Here is a 22,803-nt window from a genome sequence, read left to right on the forward strand (position 1 = left end):
TTGGATGTTTATAAGATTTACAGAAGGGAGGGTGGAGAAGAGGATGGGAGGAACTAAATGAGCCAATTCGAAAAGCAGTTTATGGAGGTTTTTTGATCATTTCATCCCTGAGAGCTGCACACGCATTTCCCACTTGGTGTTTTTGCTCCAGTGCTCCAGTCTCTCGAGGCAGCAGCAGAACACTTTGTTAAGAGGACACCTTGCAGGATGGTTGACCCCATCAGCCAGGGAAATGATCTAGTTACGGCAGTAGTTTTTGTTGTCCCTTTTCTTTGCATGTTGGGCAATCACAGTGGATCCAGTGCTTCCAGATGTTCTGCAGCACGGGCTACTGCTGGCTCCAAGGCTCAAGCCAAGCTGCAGCATGTCAAGTTTCCTCTGACTGCTCAGATTGCAATTCACCCCCAAAGTGGGAAAGGAACAGAAAAACAATTATAGGCAAAGATAAGTCCGAGATTGCTTAAAAACTGTTGGCTGCAGCTTCCAAAACTTGAGGAAGTCCTCTGGCAGTAAAGAGCTCTGGGAGATGTTTTCTGTGATCTGTACAGTGTTTTGTATTTCATCACTAGGCACAGAGAGCATTTGGTGTGTGATAAATAAAGGATGTATCTGAAGGACACAGTCCCCGTCTTCCCTGGCTGCCTCCTCAGGGGAGAAAGTTGACCAAAAAAACCCAGATTTGTTTTGATTGTGCCATGGAACAACAGCCAGGAAGAATGAGGTCTTAATCCAGTGGCGTAGCTCATTTTTTTCAACTCCTTCATAACAGCCCTCTTCAGTAAATGAATGCGTATGTCAACTCTTGTCAGGAGCTCTTGGCAATGAACAAATGAGCTGAACATCATAATCTAATAAACAAATAGATAACCTGTTTCGGTTTTGTTCTGAGTGAGGCAACATTTCCCTCATTGAGTTGTTTCATGGACCTTTCACTCTGCAGAGGAGAGGGATGGTGTGTGGGAATCCAGCCCGTGTTTCCCTCCGAGGATAGAGATTGCTCTTTTGACTTAGATGCCCTGATTTCCAGCATATTTCCAGTTGTTTGTGTTGACATCTTTCCATGTCAGCAGGCTGTTTTCTGACATTTTTTTTAAATCATTCGGAACTGCTTTTGTCCCCATTATTGGACCTGAGCAGCTGCAACTGAAAGCAGGATCTTGTTGTATGAATTGCTGCACAGACCAACTGCGACAGGCTGTATATCCTTACATCTACAAACACTGGAGAGACGGCAAGGGAAGGTTCTGCGTGCCTGTGGACTCAGGCACAGTGGGGCTAGGTGACATCCCCAAAAGCTCTAAAAAAGTCTGTGACAAGGAACGTTACTTAGAGCTTTTCTGTTAATCTCATGTCTCTTCTTCCTCCTATTTTAGCACAGATTTTAATTAAAGTTTTACAGTGCCATGGGCTGTTTCTTGCGTTGGCTCAACTTTAGTCCTTCACTAAGCTTTAGTGAAGGACTGATTTATTTTCCGTAGAGCTGACTTCTGATACTAGCAGACCTCTCCTCTAAGCAGACATCGGAGTTACGGCGATAATCATTGCGTGTAACGTGATCTGAGCCGGGAGCAGAACTGGCTTATTCACATCGTGTTTACAAAAGGAGTTGTCGAGGTGAGCAAAATAAGTCATCTCTGTTGCAGAGGGGTTGGCTTGGGACATCAGCTGGAATGCTTTGCCCCACGGTCACATGGAAAATCAGGTTGAAGACTCAAAATGCAGCCTTTTTTCGATGCCTCTATACTTAGGGGCACGTATCGTGAGTGTTCGATGTGTAGGATGTTCAGCTGATGTGCATGGGGGACACCAACCCAGCATGTGGCTATACCTGCCTCCCCCTGCCCTGCGACCATCGGGGTGGCGGGAGCACTGGTTGCATTTTGCTGGGACAGGTGGCAAGGCTAGGGGTCTACAGGCACAAGCTGAATAAAACGCAGTCTCATGAAAAAAAAAAAAAAAAAAAAGGTGTTGTTTTCACAATGAGGGGCATCCACTGTGGCGAAGCAGCTGAGATTTTGCATAATTTGGGGAACTGAGCACTTGTTTCCTACCCTTGTGCTAATTGCTGCCTTTGGGGTGTTTTGAGAAGGAGGTCAGCAAGTTCGGACGTGAACCAGAGATGGATGGGATTTTCCCCATTGCTGACCAGAGCTGGAGTGAGAGATCTGTGTACAGGACACTAAAGATAGCATCTGTTTGTGCTAAATCAAGTTGCCCAATAAAAGCTGTATCGTCTGAAGTGGTGATGTGCTGATGCCACCCCTTGTAGTGGTCCCAAACTTGTAGGCAATGCAAGGGGTCCAGCTCCAGTCCCACAGAAGTACCTGGCTATGCCTAAATGGTGGTAAAACCCGGTTACCTATTGAGAGGTAGGAAAAAAAATGGCTTTTGGGCTGCTGCCTCAGCTCAGACCCAAATGTCAAAACAGCCAGTGTTGGATCTCCCTGTTGGCACTCTCCCACGCGGCTCCTCTGTCCCCATCAGAGTCTCATCTGCTACTCCTGAAAGCTTTAGTAACTTATTCTGGCTCTAGTAACACTGGAAGAAATCCAAAGCGATTCCAACGGAGCTATTTTGGATTTGTGTTTGCAGGAGGAATTGTACCTAGAGGTTTTAAGTTAATCGCACGGTCATTTTTCCTCTGTATATTTAACCGGAGAAGTTAATTAACATTTGAAAGTTTCACAGGCTGCTTCTTTCATTATCTCAGCTAGCTGTGGTAAAAGGCGGCGTGGCAGGAGGGGGGTAGTCCAGCTGAAGTTGTACAGATAGGAAAAATGCTGGGAATTGTTTCCAAGGAGTCCTGGGGGTTTGGGTAGTTGGACAAGGGGATGAAGGTGGAGGTGAGGATGCATAAGCTGCCATGGTACACGTTGCCTCTTGACTTTCCATGTAGTAAACAAAATTACCAGATGATTGTTGGCGTGTGGTTGGGTTGTTGGGTTTTTTTTTTCCTCTGAAGAGAATATTTTAAGCAGGACTGCGATTCATAGTCCTGAACTGTAGGGGACTAATGTTCCTGTTCTCCAGCTGGGAGAAACTAATTCAACATCTTGTGTTGTAAACACTCACTCATTTTAACTGATTACACCTCCAATGTTCCTCAAATCACTAAAATTACTAATTGCTATTCCTTACACATCAGAGAGTGAATCCTGAATAATTAACCCCAAATAAAATTAGATGAATTGGCCCTTTTAATTAGAATCCCTGCTGCTGTTTGTTCTGAGCTTCCTTTTCTTACTGTTAAGAGACTTTTAGAATGATTAAAACTGTTTAAGACTTAAACAGCCAGTGACCTTTTAATACAATATAAATCCATAAAAGCAATATTTCAGCTAGCAGGTGGTGAAGTAAATTTTCAGTGCAACTACCTGACAGACTCAGTATTCCTTTTTTAAATGCTGAGGATGAAATTAGCCAGTGTGGGGCTTTTTTTTCCTCCCTCTTGCTTATTAATACAGTGGCTGATTAGCAAAAGTAGTTCAAATGGTAGGATTAGCGATTGGTAGGAGAGTGGTAATTTAACAGTGCTTTGGTTTGGTGGAACTGCTTTATTTTAGGAGTCACAGGTCAATGTGGTATATTTAGGTAGATTGTGGAGCTGGTGTGTAATCATGAGGCGGTTTTCCCTGCACTGGCTTGGTGTTGGTGGCACCTCGCAACATGGTTTTTTGACCAAGGATGTGCCAACACAGAACATGATTTTAATCGCGTGCTTTCCTTGTCCGGTGATATGTGTTAAATACAGATGTTACAGGAAAATGTTCATTTTGGGAAACTTAGTAAGATCCAGGTTCACGCCTAAGAGTCACTTCTAGCTGACGTTTTCTATAAAAATCCTGTGGCGTCACTTCTGCAGTACAAAGTTTCACAGACCACTTGCTTAGTAATACTGCAGTATTCTGCAGGTTTTTGCAGTGGTTATTATGGAATACAGGTTTGCAGTAGCTTCGATCAAAAGAATTTTAGCCCAGTGTTAAACGAATTAGAATTTAAGTGTAAATCTTAATTGTTTCAGTGTAGATCACTAATTGCAAACTTTGGCTTTCTGCAGTTGGAGTTAAATATTTGGCAGGGCAATGGGAAATGCCTGCATCTGCTCAGTGTTTTCCCAAATAGAGTCTGTTCGGATCAGAATGGCAACACATCAGCGGGGGCTTGCTCCGTCACTGTCCTTATTCTGGTTTCTGAGTCAGGGGAAAGCTGTGTTTTTCAGGTGATTCAAACTGATTCTGTACTGGCTTCAGATTCAGAAATTACCAAGATGATGATGAGAAAGGGTTATTTTTCTTTGGAAGGAGAAAAATGAAAAACATCTGGGCGTATAGTCTTCAGCTGTCCGCCAGAGATCTGGGAAGACCAGTGTGAACCCTGTTTTGTTGGTTGATAGATTTCATTAAGTTATTGTTTCAGGGAAAAATATGATGTTATTCTTTTTTTTTGTTTCCAAGGGTTTTTCCCCCAAACAGCCTCTTCTTACTGAACATGTGAGATCTTCTTCATGTCTAGAAGTTTCAAAGCTGCAAATCTTCGTGTCTAAACTGTGTCAGTCAAAGGGGGAGGCAGTTACTGTGCTGCAACTCATTTGTTGACTGGCAGATATATCTCCCCGAAAACAAAGGCTGGAGACATATGAGCCTGATCGTGCAAAAAACTGAAGTGCACTTAAAAATTTAAAGGTTAGACTGTAAGTGAGAAAGGTGCTTGGTGCAGGAGACAGGGTGTTCTTCTCAGCTCGTACTTGTACCCAGAAGGCATCAGGCAGCCAATGGCAAATTTTACGAGTTTCTATTCAGCCTGACAGGCTCGTGCTGATCTAGACATCTGTTAAGGCTTTGAGCAATTTTTTATTTGTACATTTTCAAACACCTTTTATTTGTACGGAGCAACCTGGTCTAGTGGGAGGTGTCCCTGCCTAGGGCAAGGGTGTTGGAACTACATGATCTTTAAGGTCCCTTCCAAGATAAATTGTTCTATGATTCTATGATTTCAAAAGCGTAATAATGAAATGTTTAAATCTCTTTGGAAAGTGTAAGAGGGGAGATCTAGGGGAAGAGAGGGGTAAAATGCAAATGCATCTGCATGGAACATGTCTGATTGGAGCCAGAAGCTGGGCTGGGGCTTGAGAGGCATCACTTCTGTTTATGGTTCTGCTGGAGTTTCCCAACATAGCCATGATAGACTGACTTAATTTCTGTCTAATTACTGTGATTATACAATATGGGGGAGAGCATTCCTGGGGCTGAGGGTGGTTGTGGTCTCTGGTGGTTGGGCTGGGTGGTGCTCCGGCGCAGGGCTGGGCACGGGTGCCGAGAGAAGAGCTCAGAGCTGCGGTTTCACGGCACGTTGCGCCGTCGTGTCTGAAATAACCGAGCTGACGCATGTGTCGCACCGTGCAGCCCCTTCGTAGGTTGACTCACGTTCTTCACAGCTGTAAGAAGAAGAAACAAGTAGCTGGCGCAACGAGGAGTGTTTATTTTCTCCTCTGAACGTATGGTAATGGGCAGAGATTTCTCATTGCGAGAGCTGAAGGCAGGCTGTGCCGCAGTGCGAGGAGGGGCAGGATGCGGCTCCCTGCCTGCAAACCTGCCTGCCCCAGCTGCCTCCGAGGGGGAAATTGCCAGCGGAAGGTGATTTCACCTGCCTTGAAGTATAAATTACCTCCTGGAGCTGCCTTGATGCGTCTCCATTGATGGAGCTCGGTGCAATCACTCTCATAACTTAAGTACCTCCAAGTGTTCAGGCTGATGCCGGGTGAATGTCAACCAAAAGGCCAATCTTAGTGCTGAGCAGCAATCAATACTAATAAGCCTTGTGCCCATCGTATCCCTTATTCATGGAGGGGCAGTGGGGTCAAATCAGCCAGGGGATGATGAGTGCTTAGGGTGAGACATGTCCTCCACCAGCCCATGATTAACTCTGGTAACCCCAGAGCCCCATTTTTCCTGCAGCCGCTGGTACATCCATGCAGACCAGGGGGTGGTCCCTTGTCCAGACAGCTCCCCACATAGCTGGCTGGTGCTGGAGGTGGGCAGCAGTGATATGCTCTGCCTTTACATGGACTTTCCTGCCTCCCGGCCCTAAGCAAGTGAAATTGGTCTGGCTCGTGAAGCTTCTGGAGTGAGGGAAGGTCCCCGAGGTGCATTGGAGCAGTCTATAGGGAGATGCTGCTTAAATGGAGTGTAAACTTGCTTTCAGCTTTTTTTCCTCCTTTACTCCCTCAAATGCAGACCTGGTTCTTCCACACGTCATCTAAAACTGTGTGCTGCTCAGGACACGGATTTTACGGTCTTTGCACGCTTCCCTCTGCTGGAGGGAGACTTCCAGCAATGCCAATAAAAATAATAACAGTAACAGCTTCCCCTCCTGCATCCCAGGGAATACTCTCCCGCGAGTGCAGTGGGAACAGCATCGGGTCCTGTGGCTGTGTGTGGGAAAGAGGAAAGTGCAGTGGCAGAATAAATAACTAAAGCTGTGAAGGAGAAAAGTCCATCTGTTCACAGAGGACCAGGAAAAGGCCAAACATCTGCAAGGTCCCCCCAGTTCATCAGGCATCTGCTCTCTGCTTCCCAGTCTAAAAACCTTCCCGTTTGTGGGGAGAGTGGAGCCAGCAGCTTATCTGACACAGAGGACAAAGTCAGCAAAGCTGGGCCGGGATGCAGTAAAGCCAGCTGTCTCCTGCTGCAAACAAAACTATTTTCTTCCAAACTCTAGAAAAGGGCTCTTCTCTGTTTGTGTCCTTTGCTCCATTTCTGAAAAATCTTGCCAATGTCTTTTTCTTTCGGGAGAAATGGATCTTCCAAAGGGGCAAAATGGTATTTGTTTTGTGTTTGTTCTAGCAATTATTGTTTTCCCCTTCTGTTATAGCAATTGTTATTTTTCCCTTCTGATTATGCGTAAATCCTGCCCTTCTCTCTGTCTCATCCCCTTTAACCCATTCTCTACCTTGATTTTGCTTAGGTGTTTTGAAGGGTTGTAATGAAGCAAGAGTGTCTGACTAATGTGCTGTGCAGGGAGACGAGTCTTTGGCATCAGAGCTGGGACTAACTGGAGAAACATGATCTGAAGTGTATTCTTTGGGAAGTATGTGTCTGCTGGAGTTGAATTTGTTTGCAAAATCACATTGGTTAGAGGGTCATTTTCAGAGCAAAGAAGAAGAGTTTACTTAGCACTCAAACATCCCAGCATTTTTTAGAACTAAGCACCAAGATATTAATTTCAAAATATTTCCTCTTTTCTTTTTACTCTGTATTGTATTTCATATGATTTGAAATAAAAGCTTGGATTAATTATAGGGCAAAGAGGAGGATACTGCAGATGTTACTGGACGTAATTTTTCTTAAAAATCAATCTTGAACTCTATAATATCACGAGCCAGTAGGTTTCACGGGATTTTATGTATTGGAGCAACATGGTTGTCTTAAATTAGTTTTCAGTGTGTTGTTTTCAAACTATCTTCATGCATCTGTGTTGAGGATGATACTTCCTTATTGATTCAGAGGGGTTTTTTGAGTTCTATCCGTGCTCGCTTTGGGGAAAATGGGAATAAATTACTTTCCTGGGAAATAAGATCCCTAAAAGTCCTAGGGGGAGTTTGTGCCTTTCAGAGAGTGATTTGGAATCAAACAGAACAGCTTTCCAGGGCTGCAGACCCGTCTGCTTCCCACAGCAAATAGCATGAAGGTGCTGTGCCAGCGGTGCTGCCCAGCTGGTGCCCGTGCCCGGGGCTTTGAACCTTGGCACGGGTGGTCCAGAGGACTGCGGGTCACTGGGGTATGACAAAGCATCTCTCTGAGTGGTTTGGAGCCTGCTCCTTGGTATTTGAGGATGGTGCTGAGGACTGGGAGGAGTGTGACATGGCAAGGAGATGTGGAGGGTCAAGTAGGGAGCCCTTGTTTCCTCCCAAAAAGGGTTAAAACCCTCCAAAAGCAACAGTTCCTCTATACGTGAAACATCAGACTTTGAACTACCATCCCAGATGCTGCACATGGGAGAGCCAACAGCAAACAGCTCTACTGGCAGCATCAACCTTTATGAGAAGAAATAATAATCTACCAAAGTGGTCCAGATTACAGGTGTCTGCTTACCCTGGAGCCACATGCAGTGCTAACAGCAAATGCCCTTTTCTCCGTCCTTAGGAGGTGCTTTCAGAGCCTGGTGTCACTGGGGTATGACAAAGCATCTCTCTGAGTGGTTTGGAGCCTGCTCCTTGGTATTTGAGGATGGTGCTGAGGACTGGGAGGAGTGTGACATGGCAAGGAGATGTGGAGGGTCAAGTAGGGAGCCCTTGTTTCCTCCCAAAAAGGGTTAAAACCCTCCAAAAGCAACAGTTCCTCTATACGTGAAACATCAGACTTTGAACTACCATCCCAGATGCTGCACATGGGAGAGCCAACAGCAAACAGCTCTACTGGCAGCATCAACCTTTATGAGAAGAAATAATAATCTACCAAAGTGGTCCAGATTACAGGTGTCTGCTTACCCTGGAGCCACATGCAGTGCTAACAGCAAATGCCCTTTTCTCCGTCCTTAGGAGGTGCTTTCAGAGCCTGGTGTCTGGCTGCCCACAGCCTGCACTGCTCTGTTCTTGTGCTTTCCTTTGTGATCCCGCCTTCCATGCAGTTCTCAAGGAGAGGTCTCCCATCTCTATGCTAAGCTGGATGACTTCACAGCCAGTATGCTTCTTTGTCTTTGCATCAGCACTTTTGGAAGTTAAGAAGCAAACAAATTAAATGTAGATATTTTGTATGTCAGCCCCATGTAAAAAGCCTTCTCGGAGTTAAAAGAGGTGGATGCTTCTGAGCTTTCAACTGGCTCACCATGTGGCTATTGTCACTGAGAAGAGCCTGTGGTCTTCCCAGCAGTTCTTTACATGAAGCTATGAGGTTCCTCTAGGAAGAGGGAGATGCAAACATTGTGGCAACCTGCCAGCAGCAGGGATGCAGGAGATGAGCTGGTCTAGATTTTGGGCTCCAGTTCCATCCCTCCACATGTGACCTCTGCACCAGGGAATCCCTGCTTTTAGACAGAATCTGATGCTATCTTTGTAGTGATGGAGAAGAGATGGCATAGTCTAGCACACAAGGGGAGTGAATTGGATGGGATCCATTGCAAGGCTGAACATGGGGCGTTCGTTATGACAAGATTTGTAGTTGCCTGTGGCAAGGTTGGAGATGCAAGCTTCAGTCTATGGAGCCTGTTGTTGGTGCCTTCAGGCTTTGTGGCAAGTCACCTTCTGCTGCAGGGTCTGCATACCTCTAAGCAATCTGCCAACATTACTGAGCTGTCGTAGCCATCTCCTGAAGCAGCAAGGGGTGCCAAGTGAGCATTTACTGCTTAAAAGATGTGTTATGTCCTGTGCCACAATACTGATGGTGGAGTATTGCCGGGTTCATCCTGATCATCCATGTCACGATGTGGGGAATGCTGGTGAGTTTAAGTTCTCTGGTTCTCTCTCCTAGGGGACTTCCTTCCTCCGCCCCCACCTCCTGTGGATGACCTCGGGAACATGACATCATCACAAGGTGCCTTTCCCCCCCCACCCCCTCTGGATGACGTTACTTTCAATGTGCAGGTAAGAAGACAAGAATTTTATCGTTTATGCAGAAATGATCCAAAAATTATGGAAATGAAGATAATAAAGCGAGGTGGCAAAGTGCTGCGGTTAGAAATCATGTGTCAGGAACAACCAAGTCAGCTTTAGCAAGCTGTGTTTCCCAAGTAGGGAATATTTCCATTCAAAACTTGCTGGGCTATTAAAGGATTTTTCCCATCCGGCTTGAATTAGAAGACTAATTGCCTTATGTCCTTGTGATGGCGTATGGGGGTGAAGCCTTCCCAGAATGAATTGTTTTCTGGAAGGGCCATCTCCTTCCATGGACTGTGGAGAGACTTTAGGGCAGTAATTGGATCCTAAAAGTGCTTTGTTTAGATACTGAAAATTAAGTGAAGCAAATCAGCCCTGGCCCAGGCTCCAGTGATGTCACTGAGACCCTATTCCCCCACTCTTTGCTGGCTTGGATCCTCTAGATTTGCCAACTGGATTAAAGTGCAACTTCTGAGTTGCATTAGGTGATGATGGCATGTCCTTTGTGGATAGGGTCATACCGTGAACATCTTTGCAAGGTATGAACAGACACTGCTGGCTTGCCTGTAGTGCTGGGTACTGTTGTGTTCGCTCAGCCACATGCAGGAGAGATGTCTTCTGACTGCAGGGACAGGCTGTCAAGGTGATCAAGGAGTGAGGAGCTGAACTTGTCAGTGGAGACCAGAAGAGTTTGGCTTGTTAGCTGAGCAAAAGGAAGGCTGAGGAGAGGGTATGGTTGCAAATTTGAAATACATTTGGGGAATAAGCACCGGAGAAGAACTGTTTCTGCTCTGGGTGAGTGTTGATGCAGGAACAGGAGAGGCTGAGCTTGCCAGAAGAATCTTCATGCTCGTGTTTAGAAAGTTTCTAAGCACTGAGGCTGTGAAGGTCTGGAAGAGCTTTCTAGGAGGAGTAGTGAAGGCAAACTAAGTGTGATATAGGTTGATCTAGGTGACCTGACTTAGTTCTTGATGTCGCCACAAACTCTAGAGTCAACCCCCGGAGCCACATGCAGTGCTAACAGCAAATACCCTTTTCTCCATCCTTAGGAGGTGCTTTCAGAGCCTGGTGTCTGGCTGCCCACAGCCTGCGCTGCTCTGTTCTTGTGCTTTCCTTTGTGATCCCGCCTTCCATGCAGTTCTCAAGGAGAGGTCTCCCATCTCTATGCTAAGCTGGATGACTTCACAGCCAGTATGCTTCTTTGTCTTTGCATCAGCACTTTTGGAAGTTAGGAAGCAAACAAATTAAATGTAGATATTTTGTATGTCAGCCCCATGTAAAAAGCCTTCTCGGAGTTAAGAGGTGGATGCTTCTGAGCTTTCAACTGGCTCACCATGTGGCTATTGTCACTGAGAAGAGCCTGTGGTCTTCCCAGCAGTTCTTTACATGAAGCTATGAGGTTCCTCTAGGAAGAGGGAGATGCAAACATTGTGGCAACCTGCCAGCAGCAGGGATGCAGGAGATGAGCTGGTCTAGATTTTGGGCTCCAGTTCCATCCCTCCACATGTGACCTCTGCACCAGGGAATCCCTGCTTTTAGACAGAATCTGATGCTATCTTTGTAGTGATGGAGAAGAGATGGCATAGTCTAGCACACAAGGGGAGTGAATTGGATGGGATCCATTGCAAGGCTGAACATGGGGCGTTCGTTATGACAAGATTTGTAGTTGCCTGTGGCAAGGTTGGAGATGCAAGCTTCAGTCTATGGAGCCTGTTGTTGGTGCCTTCAGGCTTTGTGGCAAGTCACCTTCTGCTGCAGGGTCTGCATACCTCTAAGCAATCTGCCAACATTACTGAGCTGTCGTAGCCATCTCCTGAAGCAGCAAGGGGTGCCAAGTGAGCATTTACTGCTTAAAAGATGTGTTATGTCCTGTGCCACAATACTGATGGTGGAGTATTGCCGGGTTCATCCTGATCATCCATGTCACGATGTGGGGAATGCTGGTGAGTTTAAGTTCTCTGGTTCTCTCTCCTAGGGGACTTCCTTCCTCCGCCCCCACCTCCTGTGGATGACCTCGGGAACATGACATCATCACAAGGTGCCTTTCCCCCCCCACCCCCTCTGGATGACGTTACTTTCAATGTGCAGGTAAGAAGACGAGAATTTTATCGTTTATGCAGAAATGATCCAAAAATTATGGAAATGAAGATAATAAAGCGAGGTGGCAAAGTGCTGCGGTTAGAAATCATGTGTCAGGAACAACCAAGTCAGCTTTAGCAAGCTGTGTTTCCCAAGTAGGGAATATTTCCATTCAAAACTTGCTGGGCTATTAAAGGATTTTTCCCATCCGGCTTGAATTAGAAGACTAATTGCCTTATGTCCTTGTGATGGCGTATGGGGGTGAAGCCTTCCCAGAATGAATTGTTTTCTGGAAGGGCCATCTCCTTCCATGGACTGTGGAGAGACTTTAGGGCAGTAATTGGATCCTAAAAGTGCTTTGTTTAGATACTGAAAATTAAGTGAAGCAAATCAGCCCTGGCCCAGGCTCCAGTGATGTCACTGAGACCCTATTCCCCCACTCTTTGCTGGCTTGGATCCTCTAGATTTGCCAACTGGATTAAAGTGCAACTTCTGAGTTGCATTAGGTGATGATGGCATGTCCTTTGTGGATAGGGTCATACCGTGAACATCTTTGCAAGGTATGAACAGACACTGCTGGCTTGCCTGTAGTGCTGGGTACTGTTGTGTTCGCTCAGCCACATGCAGGAGAGATGTCTTCTGACTGCAGGGACAGGCTGTCAAGGTGATCAAGGAGTGAGGAGCTGAACTTGTCAGTGGAGACCAGAAGAGTTTGGCTTGTTAGCTGAGCAAAAGGAAGGCTGAGGAGAGGGTATGGTTGCAAATTTGAAATACATTTGGGGAATAAGCACCGGAGAAGAACTGTTTCTGCTCTGGGTGAGTGTTGATGCAGGAACAGGAGAGGCTGAGCTTGCCAGAAGAATCTTCATGCTCGTGTTTAGAAAGTTTCTAAGCACTGAGGCTGTGAAGGTCTGGAAGAGCTTTCTAGGAGGAGTAGTGAAGGCAAACTAAGTGTGATATAGGTTGATCTAGGTGACCTGACTTAGTTCTTGATGTCGCCACAAACTCTAGAGTCAATTCATCTACTTTGTGCCTCTGTAAAAAGAAAACATTTTCCTCCCTTGTGGGCTTCCTCTCATCTCTTGCCTGTGGCGAGATGTTCAGATGCCATCACAAAGCCTCGGCATGTTCCTGCAATGGGTTCAGCATTATAAGCAGCCTTTGAGAGGGAAGGGGTTAATGAGGGTTGCGTTCTCCCTTGCCAGGAAAGGCTGCAGCCGTGAGGGACATTAGCCAAGTTCGAGCAAGGCTTTTCCCAGCCTTGGGGGAATGAAGTAATTCCCCAGCAAGTGTTGTTCTGTCTCTTATCTCTCCGAGAAGAGTGACCCCGTGGGAGCAGGGGAGCTTCCAGACTGCCCTGGGAAGCGTCGAAGCAGTGAAGCAGCAGGCTTGTGGTGAGGGCAGGGCACCGCCTGCACCGCTCTCTGGGTAGGAGCCTGGGCAGTGGGAAAGGGCAACAGCACCTCACGTGCTTCTCCAGGGTCAGGCTTTGCCCAAGGAGAGGACCTCACCATGTTTATTGGAAGGGGCTTGTGTCATCAGCTTCTGATGGCTCCAAAGATCACAGGACCATGCGCCTGAAAGACGTGAATCATAGAAAGATGTGCCTGAGCCACTCGGGGCTGTCACTCGACGTGTCCCTTGGTAGAACCAGCCAGGGAGGATGGCTTTTTCCCGCTGAGCTCATGAAGTTGCTATTCGTCACACCCTTTCTCTCTGGCTTTGGGGCTGGAGCTGTGTTCAGAGTGTTGGGCTTTGTCAGGAGCTTGCTTAGAGCAAGATCCCTTTGTGTGGCATCCCGTTTGGAGGAAGGCGAGCCTGCCAGTCGTGCCCCAGCACTCCTGCCTGTCACCACCCCCAGATGTACCCTACGCAGCAAACACGGGTCTCAGCCATTAATCTGTGCTCCCGTGTCACCTTTTTCCCCTTTCTTTTCCCTTCCGTCCTCTGAAGGAGATCAGGAACAGAGAAAAGCCGGGGCTAAGTCAGGAGCCAGCGGTGTCTCGTGCTGCAAGATCAGCTCCTTATCTTGCAGGAGCAGCAAAAGCTGTGCTGAAGCAAGACATAAGGCCCAAGAGATGAGGGAAAAGGGCAGGTGGCAATGGAGAAAGCTGCTCTATGCCTTTGTGTGTTGAACACGGTTGTTTTTACAACTCCAGGCAGAGGTTCCTGTGCTGAAGGCGCAGAATGAATGGTGGCTGCGTTCCTTCTGCTGTGACACGGTTGCCTGAAGGCGTAGATCTCATGAGCATGTCTTGGATCAGGCTCTAACAAACTAAAGCCAAGCCCCATTCTTCTGATGCCAGGCCACTTCATTTCCATGCCTCAGTTTCCCCATAGCTAAGTGTAAGTGCTGGAGCAGATGACCCTGTTCCTGAGCATGGACCAGATCTGAGGCTGCTGCCTGGGGTGGTTCAGCCCTTGCAGACCTGGTGTGAGCCCTCCACATTTAGTCCAGAGCTTGAAATTTATCTCCTCCAGCAAATCAGCCCCTTTACAACAAAAATTTCTCTCTGGATGGCAGAGTGCTGATGACAGCTTAGGAAATATGTGAGCTGTGTTTCCAGGTAAAGCTTTTTATACTAGGTGTTAAGTTGATGAGGACAGCAGAATATATATGTTTAGTTTATTATAATTTCGTGTGTTACTGTTAGCAGATGGCTAAAAGCTGCACAGATTATTACGGTTTAAGTTGTAGCTTAAGAGCAGCAGTTAAAATAATAATGCCCAGTTTTCGTAGGCCTGTTTATCTCTGGATCTCTATTTGGACAGTGGAACTGGCCACTTAGGATAAGATCCAAAAAGGTACTTTAGTATCTGACTTCCCTTGAGGTGCTTATGCTCTGATGGAAATCAGAGGAGGATGGGGTTGTGAAATACCTTTGCAACAGATCTGGCATTTTCTTGTCATTTCTGTTTTCCCGTTCTGTCACGTTTGGATTCACAGATGAGCTGGGGAGGAAAGGGAAAGGAAATTTAAAAACTTTTCTTATTAACTGTAATGCTTTAAAAAAAAAAATAAGAGAAAAGGAAATGTTTGTATTTAAAAAGAGTGCCTTGGGGCTGGGGGAGAGCTGTGTTGGGAAGTTCCCCTTCGGCTGAAGTCAGGCGGGGAAGGCGAGGGCTGGTTCCCAGAATGGTGGTGAGGGCGCGGTGATGGCGTGTTTGACAAATAAGGACATGAGCAAAGAGCCTTTTGCCACGTTGGCTTGGGCTCAGTTTAAAAGAGAAAAAAAAAAAAAAGTAATCCTGGACGGGAAGAAAAATGAAATCACTGTTTGTCAAAGGGAAATAGATAGATCTGGGCGGGAGGGAGGCAGATTTTTATTACTTTTTTTGCCTTCTAGTTTCAAAACAGGCATTCTGCCCAGGCCGGGGAAAGCAAAAATGAAAAACTCTCATAAGCAACCTCTCGAGTGCCTTGTTTGCTCACAGAGAGGGACCCTCGCTCATGGTGCTGGCAACTTCTTCCTTCCTTGCCAGGCAGGGTTGCTCAGGTGAGGTGAACAGCCAGTCCCTACCCCTTGCCCCATCCCTGGGAAGCCACGTGTGCTCTGGCTGCTTCTTAATAAGCTGTATCGTGGGGACTTCAGATCTCCACTGGCTTTGAAACAACCAGTTCTCCTTAAAGGAAAGGTTTAGAGCCCAGCGTTTTGTGTCAGGGCAGGACCTGGGTGGCTCGGAGCAGATGTGACCCTCAGCTGTGGACCTGCCAAGGGCCACCTTGGAAAAACATGCATTTACGAATCACTGCTAATTACCCACAGGTGCTGTATCTGCAGTGTGGGTCGGATTTGCATTTGGGACCCTACAGATGCTACCGCAACACGGAAAGGAGAGGATTGCGTTCAGCCGGGAGATCGCCTCTTTCCCAACAACCCCCGGCTGTTATCAGTGTGTTTGGTGTTGACAGGCCACAAAACACTTTACAAAAGAAATACCAGTCTCTCCCTGATAAGGAAGCTGACAGAGGGAAAGCGCTTTGCCTAGGTCACCAGGCTGACCAGTGGCAGGCTAAAAATAGGACCCAGAGCTCCTGCGTCCCAGAGCAGTTCTATTTGCTACACTGCACTGCCTCATTACTGTAAAAACTGTGAATTAATTAGTAAATACCATCAGTGGCTGAGACCAGAAAGAATTCGGGATATACGGAAAAGGATGCTCAAAAGTGGTGTAGGATGGGGCTTAATGTGAAGAAACAAACAGACTTTGAACAGTTGCATGAAGGGTAGATATAGATTAGATAGGAAGAAATTCTTTACTGTCAGGGTGGTGAGACACTGGTTGCCCAGAGAAGCTGTGGATGCCTCATCCCTGGAGATGTTCAAAACCAGGCTGGAGGGGGTTTGAGCAACCTGGTCTAGCGGAAGGTGGCCCTGCCCATGGCAGGGGGGGTTGAACTAGAGGATCTTTATGTCCCTTCCAACCCAAACCATGCTATGATTCTATGATAAAACAGCTTAATTCACCGGTTCTTGTTTTAACCACCTGTGCACGGAGGGGCTGCTGCGCTGTGTGTGGGCAGCAGCTGTTCCCGTGTTCAGGACAACGGGACTCATGGACCAGGGTGTATTGTCCTGTTGTGATATACAGGAAATCAGCCGACGGGCTCCAATTCCTATTGCCAAAGAATTTTGGGAGCAGAAACCCCGAAACGGTGCGAAGGTATACGTGCCTTCCTCGACAAGGCTGTTCAGAGGAGACCCGTCTCGCCTCTCCCTGGTGCTCGCACTTGGGAGAAGGTGGGAGCGTGTTGATAGATGCGGGCGGCGAGAGCCTCATCCTTGTTATGGGGGAGGTTGCCAGGCGTTTTGCTGTCTGCCTCCCTCCCAGCGAGCGGCGGCCGTGCCTCTCCGTGGCTGTGACTCACCGGCAAAGGAAACAGCCGCAACAGAGGAATTTGCTTTTTTTTTTTTTGGTCCTTTTTCTTTCCCCATTTTTTTATTTTTTTTTATTTTAGGTGTGCATATTGACAAATAGTTGGGGAGGGGAAAGTGTGATTTTTGCCTACAGGGGGTGCTGCCTTAAATAGCACATCTCCTGCTTGGTGGCTGGGCTCTGCCTGGGTGCTGGGCTTGCTTGAAATCGCCTGCCTTTCAGTGTTTGGAGAAGCCGAAAAGGCCAAAGAGAGCAGAACATGTGTTCAGCCTCCCTCTAGTGCTAGATTTTGTTAATCATCGGGATTATTGGCCTGGGCGTAGGTGCTCACTGGCGAGGAACGGGGGTAAGACGGGGCAGCTCTGGCTCCTGGCAAGGACCAGTAACTCCCAGTGACTCTGTAAATAAAGCCATAGTCATTGTGCATTACGTGCCGTTGGAGAGCCAGCTTTTGCAGATTTCTGGGACTCCTAACCTGATTTATTAAAATCCATGTGATAAGCAACTGCCTTTTATCTAAATTGAAGCCGTGTCCAACAGTATAAATAAATTACCTGGTAATGTTAACCCTCTTACTCAAACCCTGGATTTGCAGGAATTCTTTTGATCTGTCTCCCTTCTTCTGCTGTCCTCGTGTGTTTGAGAAACAGGAATGTGCTGTGCTCTGAATTAGGCTTGAGCAAATAACATGTATGCTTTCTGCATGTTTAAGTGCTCGCTGGGTCTCTATAAGGTCAATATGTGTTTGCTCTATAATAGGGGTTTCTAGGCACTAAGGTGAGAAGAATCAGTAATACAAGGTCTGTGTATGTTGATGAATATCTGGATGCATGATAGATAAAATGCATGTTTTTCTCATATGCTTATATATACACATACTATTTCTATATGTATGAGAAATGCATAATGAGTGGGATATAGAGTAGACCTCTATGTTATTGGGGATCAAACATGCACATTTATCCCTGCTGCTTTTTTATCCCCTGCTGTGGGTAGTGTCAGCAGTAGATCCAGGATCACAAGAGAAAAGGAACACTGAGCATTTCTTTCAGGCAGCTCTTGATGCAACCCATCTTATACGCATGTTTGTTTTACAATGCCAAACCACATTCTATTTTAAATCTTTAATGAACCTCTGTTCCCATCTATGTAACTTTCCAATCCTTACTCTCTTCAGAATAGACAAAGATGCTTATTATAAACCACAAATTTTACTGAAAGGGTAAACTGGAAAAGTTTTAATTGTACGGCGTAAGCCTGCCATTCATCTCTCTGCCTGGCTATTAATATCTTGGCAATGTTGTAATGCAATACAGCCTTTAATAGCTAAACCTCTCGGCAAGGACTACAAAGGAAGCAAGGATCCAAACAGTTAACTGTGCTCATTATTTTCATCATGCTTATTACTGCGTTATTTAATGTATTTGTTATGTTATTGTTTAATATAGTAACAGAGCACATGGGATGCGCCAGGGCCTGCACTGGTGCACACTCGTGCCTTCTTTGGGAGGAGGGTTGTGACTGAGGCTGGGAGATGTTTTCGGAGATGGAAGAGAGCAGCTTTTGATAGTCTGCCATGCAGCGGGTGATGAGGTGAGGGAGCAGAAAAAAGCAAAAGCCTAATATAGATCATATGTAAATAAGGGTATGGGGCCATCTAAAAAGTTGTGATAGGAAACAGAAAGGTCAGAGATGTTGCTGATTTTGATGTTCAAACATTATCAAGCTAAAACTATCCCAGGTTAAGGCGTAAGGCAGTGTTAGCACATGTGCCAGCATGGGTCCAAACAGCAGGCTGTGATCCCCGGGGGCTGTTCCTGAGGTTACATGCCCTAGTGGCACCTCTGGCTTGTGTGGGTACGTCTCTTTGTGTGACATTGTCACACTGCTGGAGTCAGATTCAGTGCTGGCACCTGCAGAGAGGTTAATCTGTAACCTGGATTATCCACCCGTGGATAATAGAGACATGAATGTGGAAAGTAATAGGGGAGGCATGGAGAGCATGCAGAAAAAGCAGGCAATTTTGTCCTGTCAGAGCTAGCACCGTCCTGAGAGAGACAAAAGAGAAGCAAAAACATTATTGTATCCAAGGTAGAATTATTTAAACAGAGGGAAAATAAAAAGATAATGAAGATGTGGAAATTCTTCCATCAAAGCAGATGAGCTGAGTGATGGAAGACAGTGAGATAACATGATCAGAATTGAAGAAGTTTCCATTTTTATAATTTCTGAGTGCTATTCACATCTTCTGTTTGATTAGCAGGTCCTAGGAAAGATCTCTTGCAAGATTGGTTGCTCCTGTGTCAAGTCCTGGGTAGCCTGTGTTGCATTAGGGAACTGTAACGCAGCAGCGAGACCAAGACAAACAGACTGTCAGTAGCAAGAAGGAATTCTAAAAACTGCAGCAGGCAAATTATTACGCCTTTTCTATGAAGCTGGCTGGGGTTGGAAGATGTGGTTTAGAAAGTCAAAGCCTTTCCGTGCAGCTTGGTCGTGGTGGTGGGCTGGAACACGACAGAGCAGATGGAGTCAGATTCCCACCTTGGTTTTGGTGCTTTAAGTACTATGATGCTGTGCAGTACAGAAATGAGCTTTGGTCAAACAAGATGAAAGGAAATATAGCTATACTGATTGGAGAATCCAGTTATCTGTCTAAATTCAGTTTAACAGCCCAGGAGTAGTTCAAAGAGTAGGGCAAACTTCAACATAACCTTTGCCTGGGAGTAATGAGACATGAACATGGAGAAGTAGTGAGAGCATCTAATTTCCAAGAATGGAAATGGCTCAAACACAGATTCCTGTCTCTGTTTTTTAGTTTCCATTGCTGGTGAAAAACAGCTTCAGCTGCCATGACGGGTGGTTTTGTTGTCAGAAAATGTTCCCTCTGCGAAGAGTGTGCGACACAGTGACTGAGCAAGCTGAAAGGTGGTAGAAATACCAATGAGAAATGTTGTTGTAGCCAGAGCTCCTGGAGGAGTTTGTTCCAGGGCAAAAGGGCAGACATGATTTTGAGTGTCTGCTGCCATTAAACTCCATCTTTGTAGGACCATTCTCATTCTCCACAATTGTATGTTTCAGTTTTGATTTGCTGATGAAAACGCAGGATGTTGATTAGCTTTAACACACAAAGAACAGGTAAGGAAGAGCATCTGGAAAACATCATATGACATTTTTAGTGTTGTTTTTAGTAGTGCAAGACATAAAATAGAAATGTTTGGGAAAGCTGTAGCAACTCCCAAGTGTTGCTGAAGCCAGCAAATGACAGCTTCGCCAGAGGTGCTGTGCAAACTCCTCTCATTCAACAGTCCTGAGCTACAGCTCCTTCCCTCTTCATCTCCTCCTTTCCACATTTCTCTTTTGCCATGGAAACAGCCTGATGTCTTGTCGTGTCCCAGGGCTAGCCTTCCTCTTCTGCTCTGTTACTCCACTCGCTCCCGAGTCGCGCTCCCCTTCATCCTCCATCTCTGCAAATTCCCCTGGTTCTACCCTGTAATACCCCTCCATGTTCCCAAGAGATGCCACTGCTGAGGTCTGTGCAGATGGTTGGGCATCAGGGCTTCCCACAGGTGGTGGCAGGGCTGTCCTCTGGGAGTGGCGTTTCATCCGTGCTGAGGTTGGGTGAGCCTCTTAAAGACATTTAGGTAGGGAATATACTTTCTGTGCAGAAGTAAATCCCCTTTGGCTTCTGTGGCTGTGTTGGCCCCAAGCAGAAACACAGTGAAAAGGTGTCTTCCTGAGGTCTAATGTGTACTGGGGACGCTATGATTTCTGATGTATGAATGCTTATTGGAAAACAACTTACGCTCATTTATCTGCGTACGGACAGTATCGAAATAAACCTTGGAGCTTACCCAGGAGGGATCTGCACACTGGGGATTCTCTCTGCAGGGTCTTGCAGCAGTCTCTGGGCAGTGCAAGTTACTGGTTGTTCAGCTTTCTGTGTAATTCAGGTCCTTTTTCTTCAGCTGAGGTTCCCACAAGAAATGTGTAGAAGGTAAGGTGTCCAAATGAGGAGGAGGTTCTTAAAAAAGAAAGCAAGCCCCAGTCATCTGGCCAAATCAAAAACCAGACACACATCTGGCAGCCTTGAAGGGAAGGTAAAAGTAGGCCTAATGGTTTGCAAAATGAGATTGCAAACTTCTTGAAGGCAAAGACCTTCCTCTGTGAATCAGAACTGCGGGGTCTGCTCAGCTGAGGTTTGCCCGACCCATGGGCTGCAGCCATCAACTGCCCCAAAAACGTGCAGATGCAGGCAGAGACCAGATTTTCCTCCTCTCACTCTGAGGGACATATAGTAGATTTTTAACGTGACTAATTTCTGCAAAAGCCAAACCCAAACCATTCACTTTCATGTAGTTTTATACATCCATTTCACTGACATTTTGCCAGGCTCGCTGGGAAATTCTCGAATCCTTGCAAACATTTTGGCGCGCACCCCCTTCTATTACAGCAAAACAAGCAAACAAATTCAGAAGTATGTTATATGTTTAACTTCTGGAGTTGGAGCTTATTCAGGCTGTGAAAATTGACTGGCCAATTTTAATTTTACTTTTTTTTTTTCTGTGGTGATTTCCTAATAGCTTCACAACCCGTGTTCGGGAATGCTTTCTCAAATTCAGAGAATCTTTGACTGTGTGCTTAAACTTCATTAAAGTTGATAGAACTTAAGCACACGTGTAAAATTTAGCATATGCTTATGTTTTATACAGCCTTTTTGCAGGTGAAACAAGCAGCTGCATATGGGTTTCCAACATGTGATTAAATTCCAAAAGGAGTTTTTAAAAACAGTTTTAGTCAACCTTAATTTTCTGAAATTGGTAGCTTTAACAAAACCTATCTTTTTTGATTAAAATTGCCTGAGACGTGTCCCTTTTAAAAAGCTCTTCATTTAACTGTCACAATATGAAGTCTTGTGTGGGATAGAGTTTGTTCATGTAAATTTAGTTAAAGTGGTACAAACACAAAGTGATTTCAATAGATCTTTATGAGCGTGGCAGTGCTGTTGCTTTCTCACCTCCGTCGATGTGGGGGCCAGGCAGAGCCATTAAATTGTCAGCTGTGCCCTTCTGCATATCACAGATCATAAAGCTTCACTGGTCACCCAGGGAGACCAAAGGCATCCAGCCTCGATCCGCAGACATCAAGAGATGGAGAAATCTTGGAAGTTTGTTCTAGCATTTAATTACCTGCAGTATTACGCGTAAGGGAATATCTCTGTTGTTTTAAAATAGAATTTCCCTGGCTTTGGCTTCCCAGCTGCTGTGTGTTTTTCTGCGTTGCTAGATTGGACAGTTTTGTGGTGTCTGGCATTTTTATTCTGTGAAGCTGTTTAGATATTGCTATCAAGCTACTCAATCTCCTTCATAAGTGAAACCAAGTGAGCTCTCTTTGTGTCTCCTTGTCAGCTGTTTCTGCTTTTCTGGGGCGTCTCTCAAGTTTTCAAAATGCTTCCTTCCAAACTGGTCATGGTATTTCAGCATCAGACTCACCAGAAGTGTTGAAAGGAGTAAAATCACCTTCAACTCTGTGCTTTCCTTGCTCCAGGATGGCACGGCACTGGGCAGGAGCTGGTGTTTGGTGTGGTTTCCCCCTATTGAATATAAATCCCGAGTCGGGGGGCTGGGTGTGACAGCTTACCCAGTGTGTAGGCGTGAGTAATTCATGGCTTGTCAGACATGTCCTGTGCTGTTGGAGGCATCCTCCTCCTCTTCCCTCTTCTCTTATGCCAGAAAAGGAAAGAGGAAGATCACAACTTGGCCAGGATGTGGAGGTGAAGAGAGTCTTTGCTCTTGGAGGTTGCCCTGGGGTCTTTTATAAATGTAATGTTCACGTCGTACGAGTCAGCAAGAAGGTCTTCTTTTATTGCAGTGGACACTTAATGAGCTATTTGGTTTCTACATTGATTAAGCTTTGCAACTGTATTGGGGTAATTGGTTACTCTTCAGTTATGGTTTCCCTTGGAGGCAGATGATGAAATATCCGATACCTCCTCTTACTTCTCATTTTTTCTGCAAGCAGCAATACTCTGCGGGGAACATCAGCCCTGCTTGATGGCTAATTAAACATTAATTTGTGACGATACTGGAGCAGATTTTAAGTTGGCGGGGGAGTGGGCAAAGAAAGGGGAAACTTTTAACAGTCACCATAATTATCAATAACGAGTCCTAATGTAATTGCACTAATTAAAAGAAAAAGGATATATTCCCTGCTGCTGTAAAGTTAGTTACAGTCAGTGAAAGTCATGCTGGGTCAAAAGG

The 22,803-nt window shown here is 45.9% G+C and overlaps 1 protein-coding gene across 2 annotated transcripts in view; it reads left to right on the forward strand.

Annotated features, from left to right (window-relative positions):
- Window positions 1-22,803, forward strand: part of LPP (LIM domain containing preferred translocation partner in lipoma) — a 316,293-nt gene that overhangs the window by 128,671 nt on the left and 164,819 nt on the right. Inside the window, exons 6-7 of one of the 2 annotated variants that reach the window (XM_014945829.1) lie at window positions 9,465-9,577; window positions 12,955-12,957. In XM_014945829.1, the coding sequence (XP_014801315.1) occupies window positions 9,465-9,577; window positions 12,955-12,957 (116 nt within the window). Of the gene's footprint in view, window positions 1-9,464; window positions 9,578-11,570; window positions 11,678-12,954; window positions 12,958-22,803 lie in introns of those variants that run through there. The other variant, XM_014945828.1, reaches the window with a different exon arrangement.

The sequence above is a fragment of the Calidris pugnax genome, unplaced genomic scaffold (genome assembly GCF_001431845.1).
Source record: "Calidris pugnax isolate Ruff unplaced genomic scaffold, ASM143184v1 scaffold111, whole genome shotgun sequence".
Classification (NCBI taxonomy): Eukaryota; Metazoa; Chordata; class Aves; order Charadriiformes; family Scolopacidae; genus Calidris; species Calidris pugnax.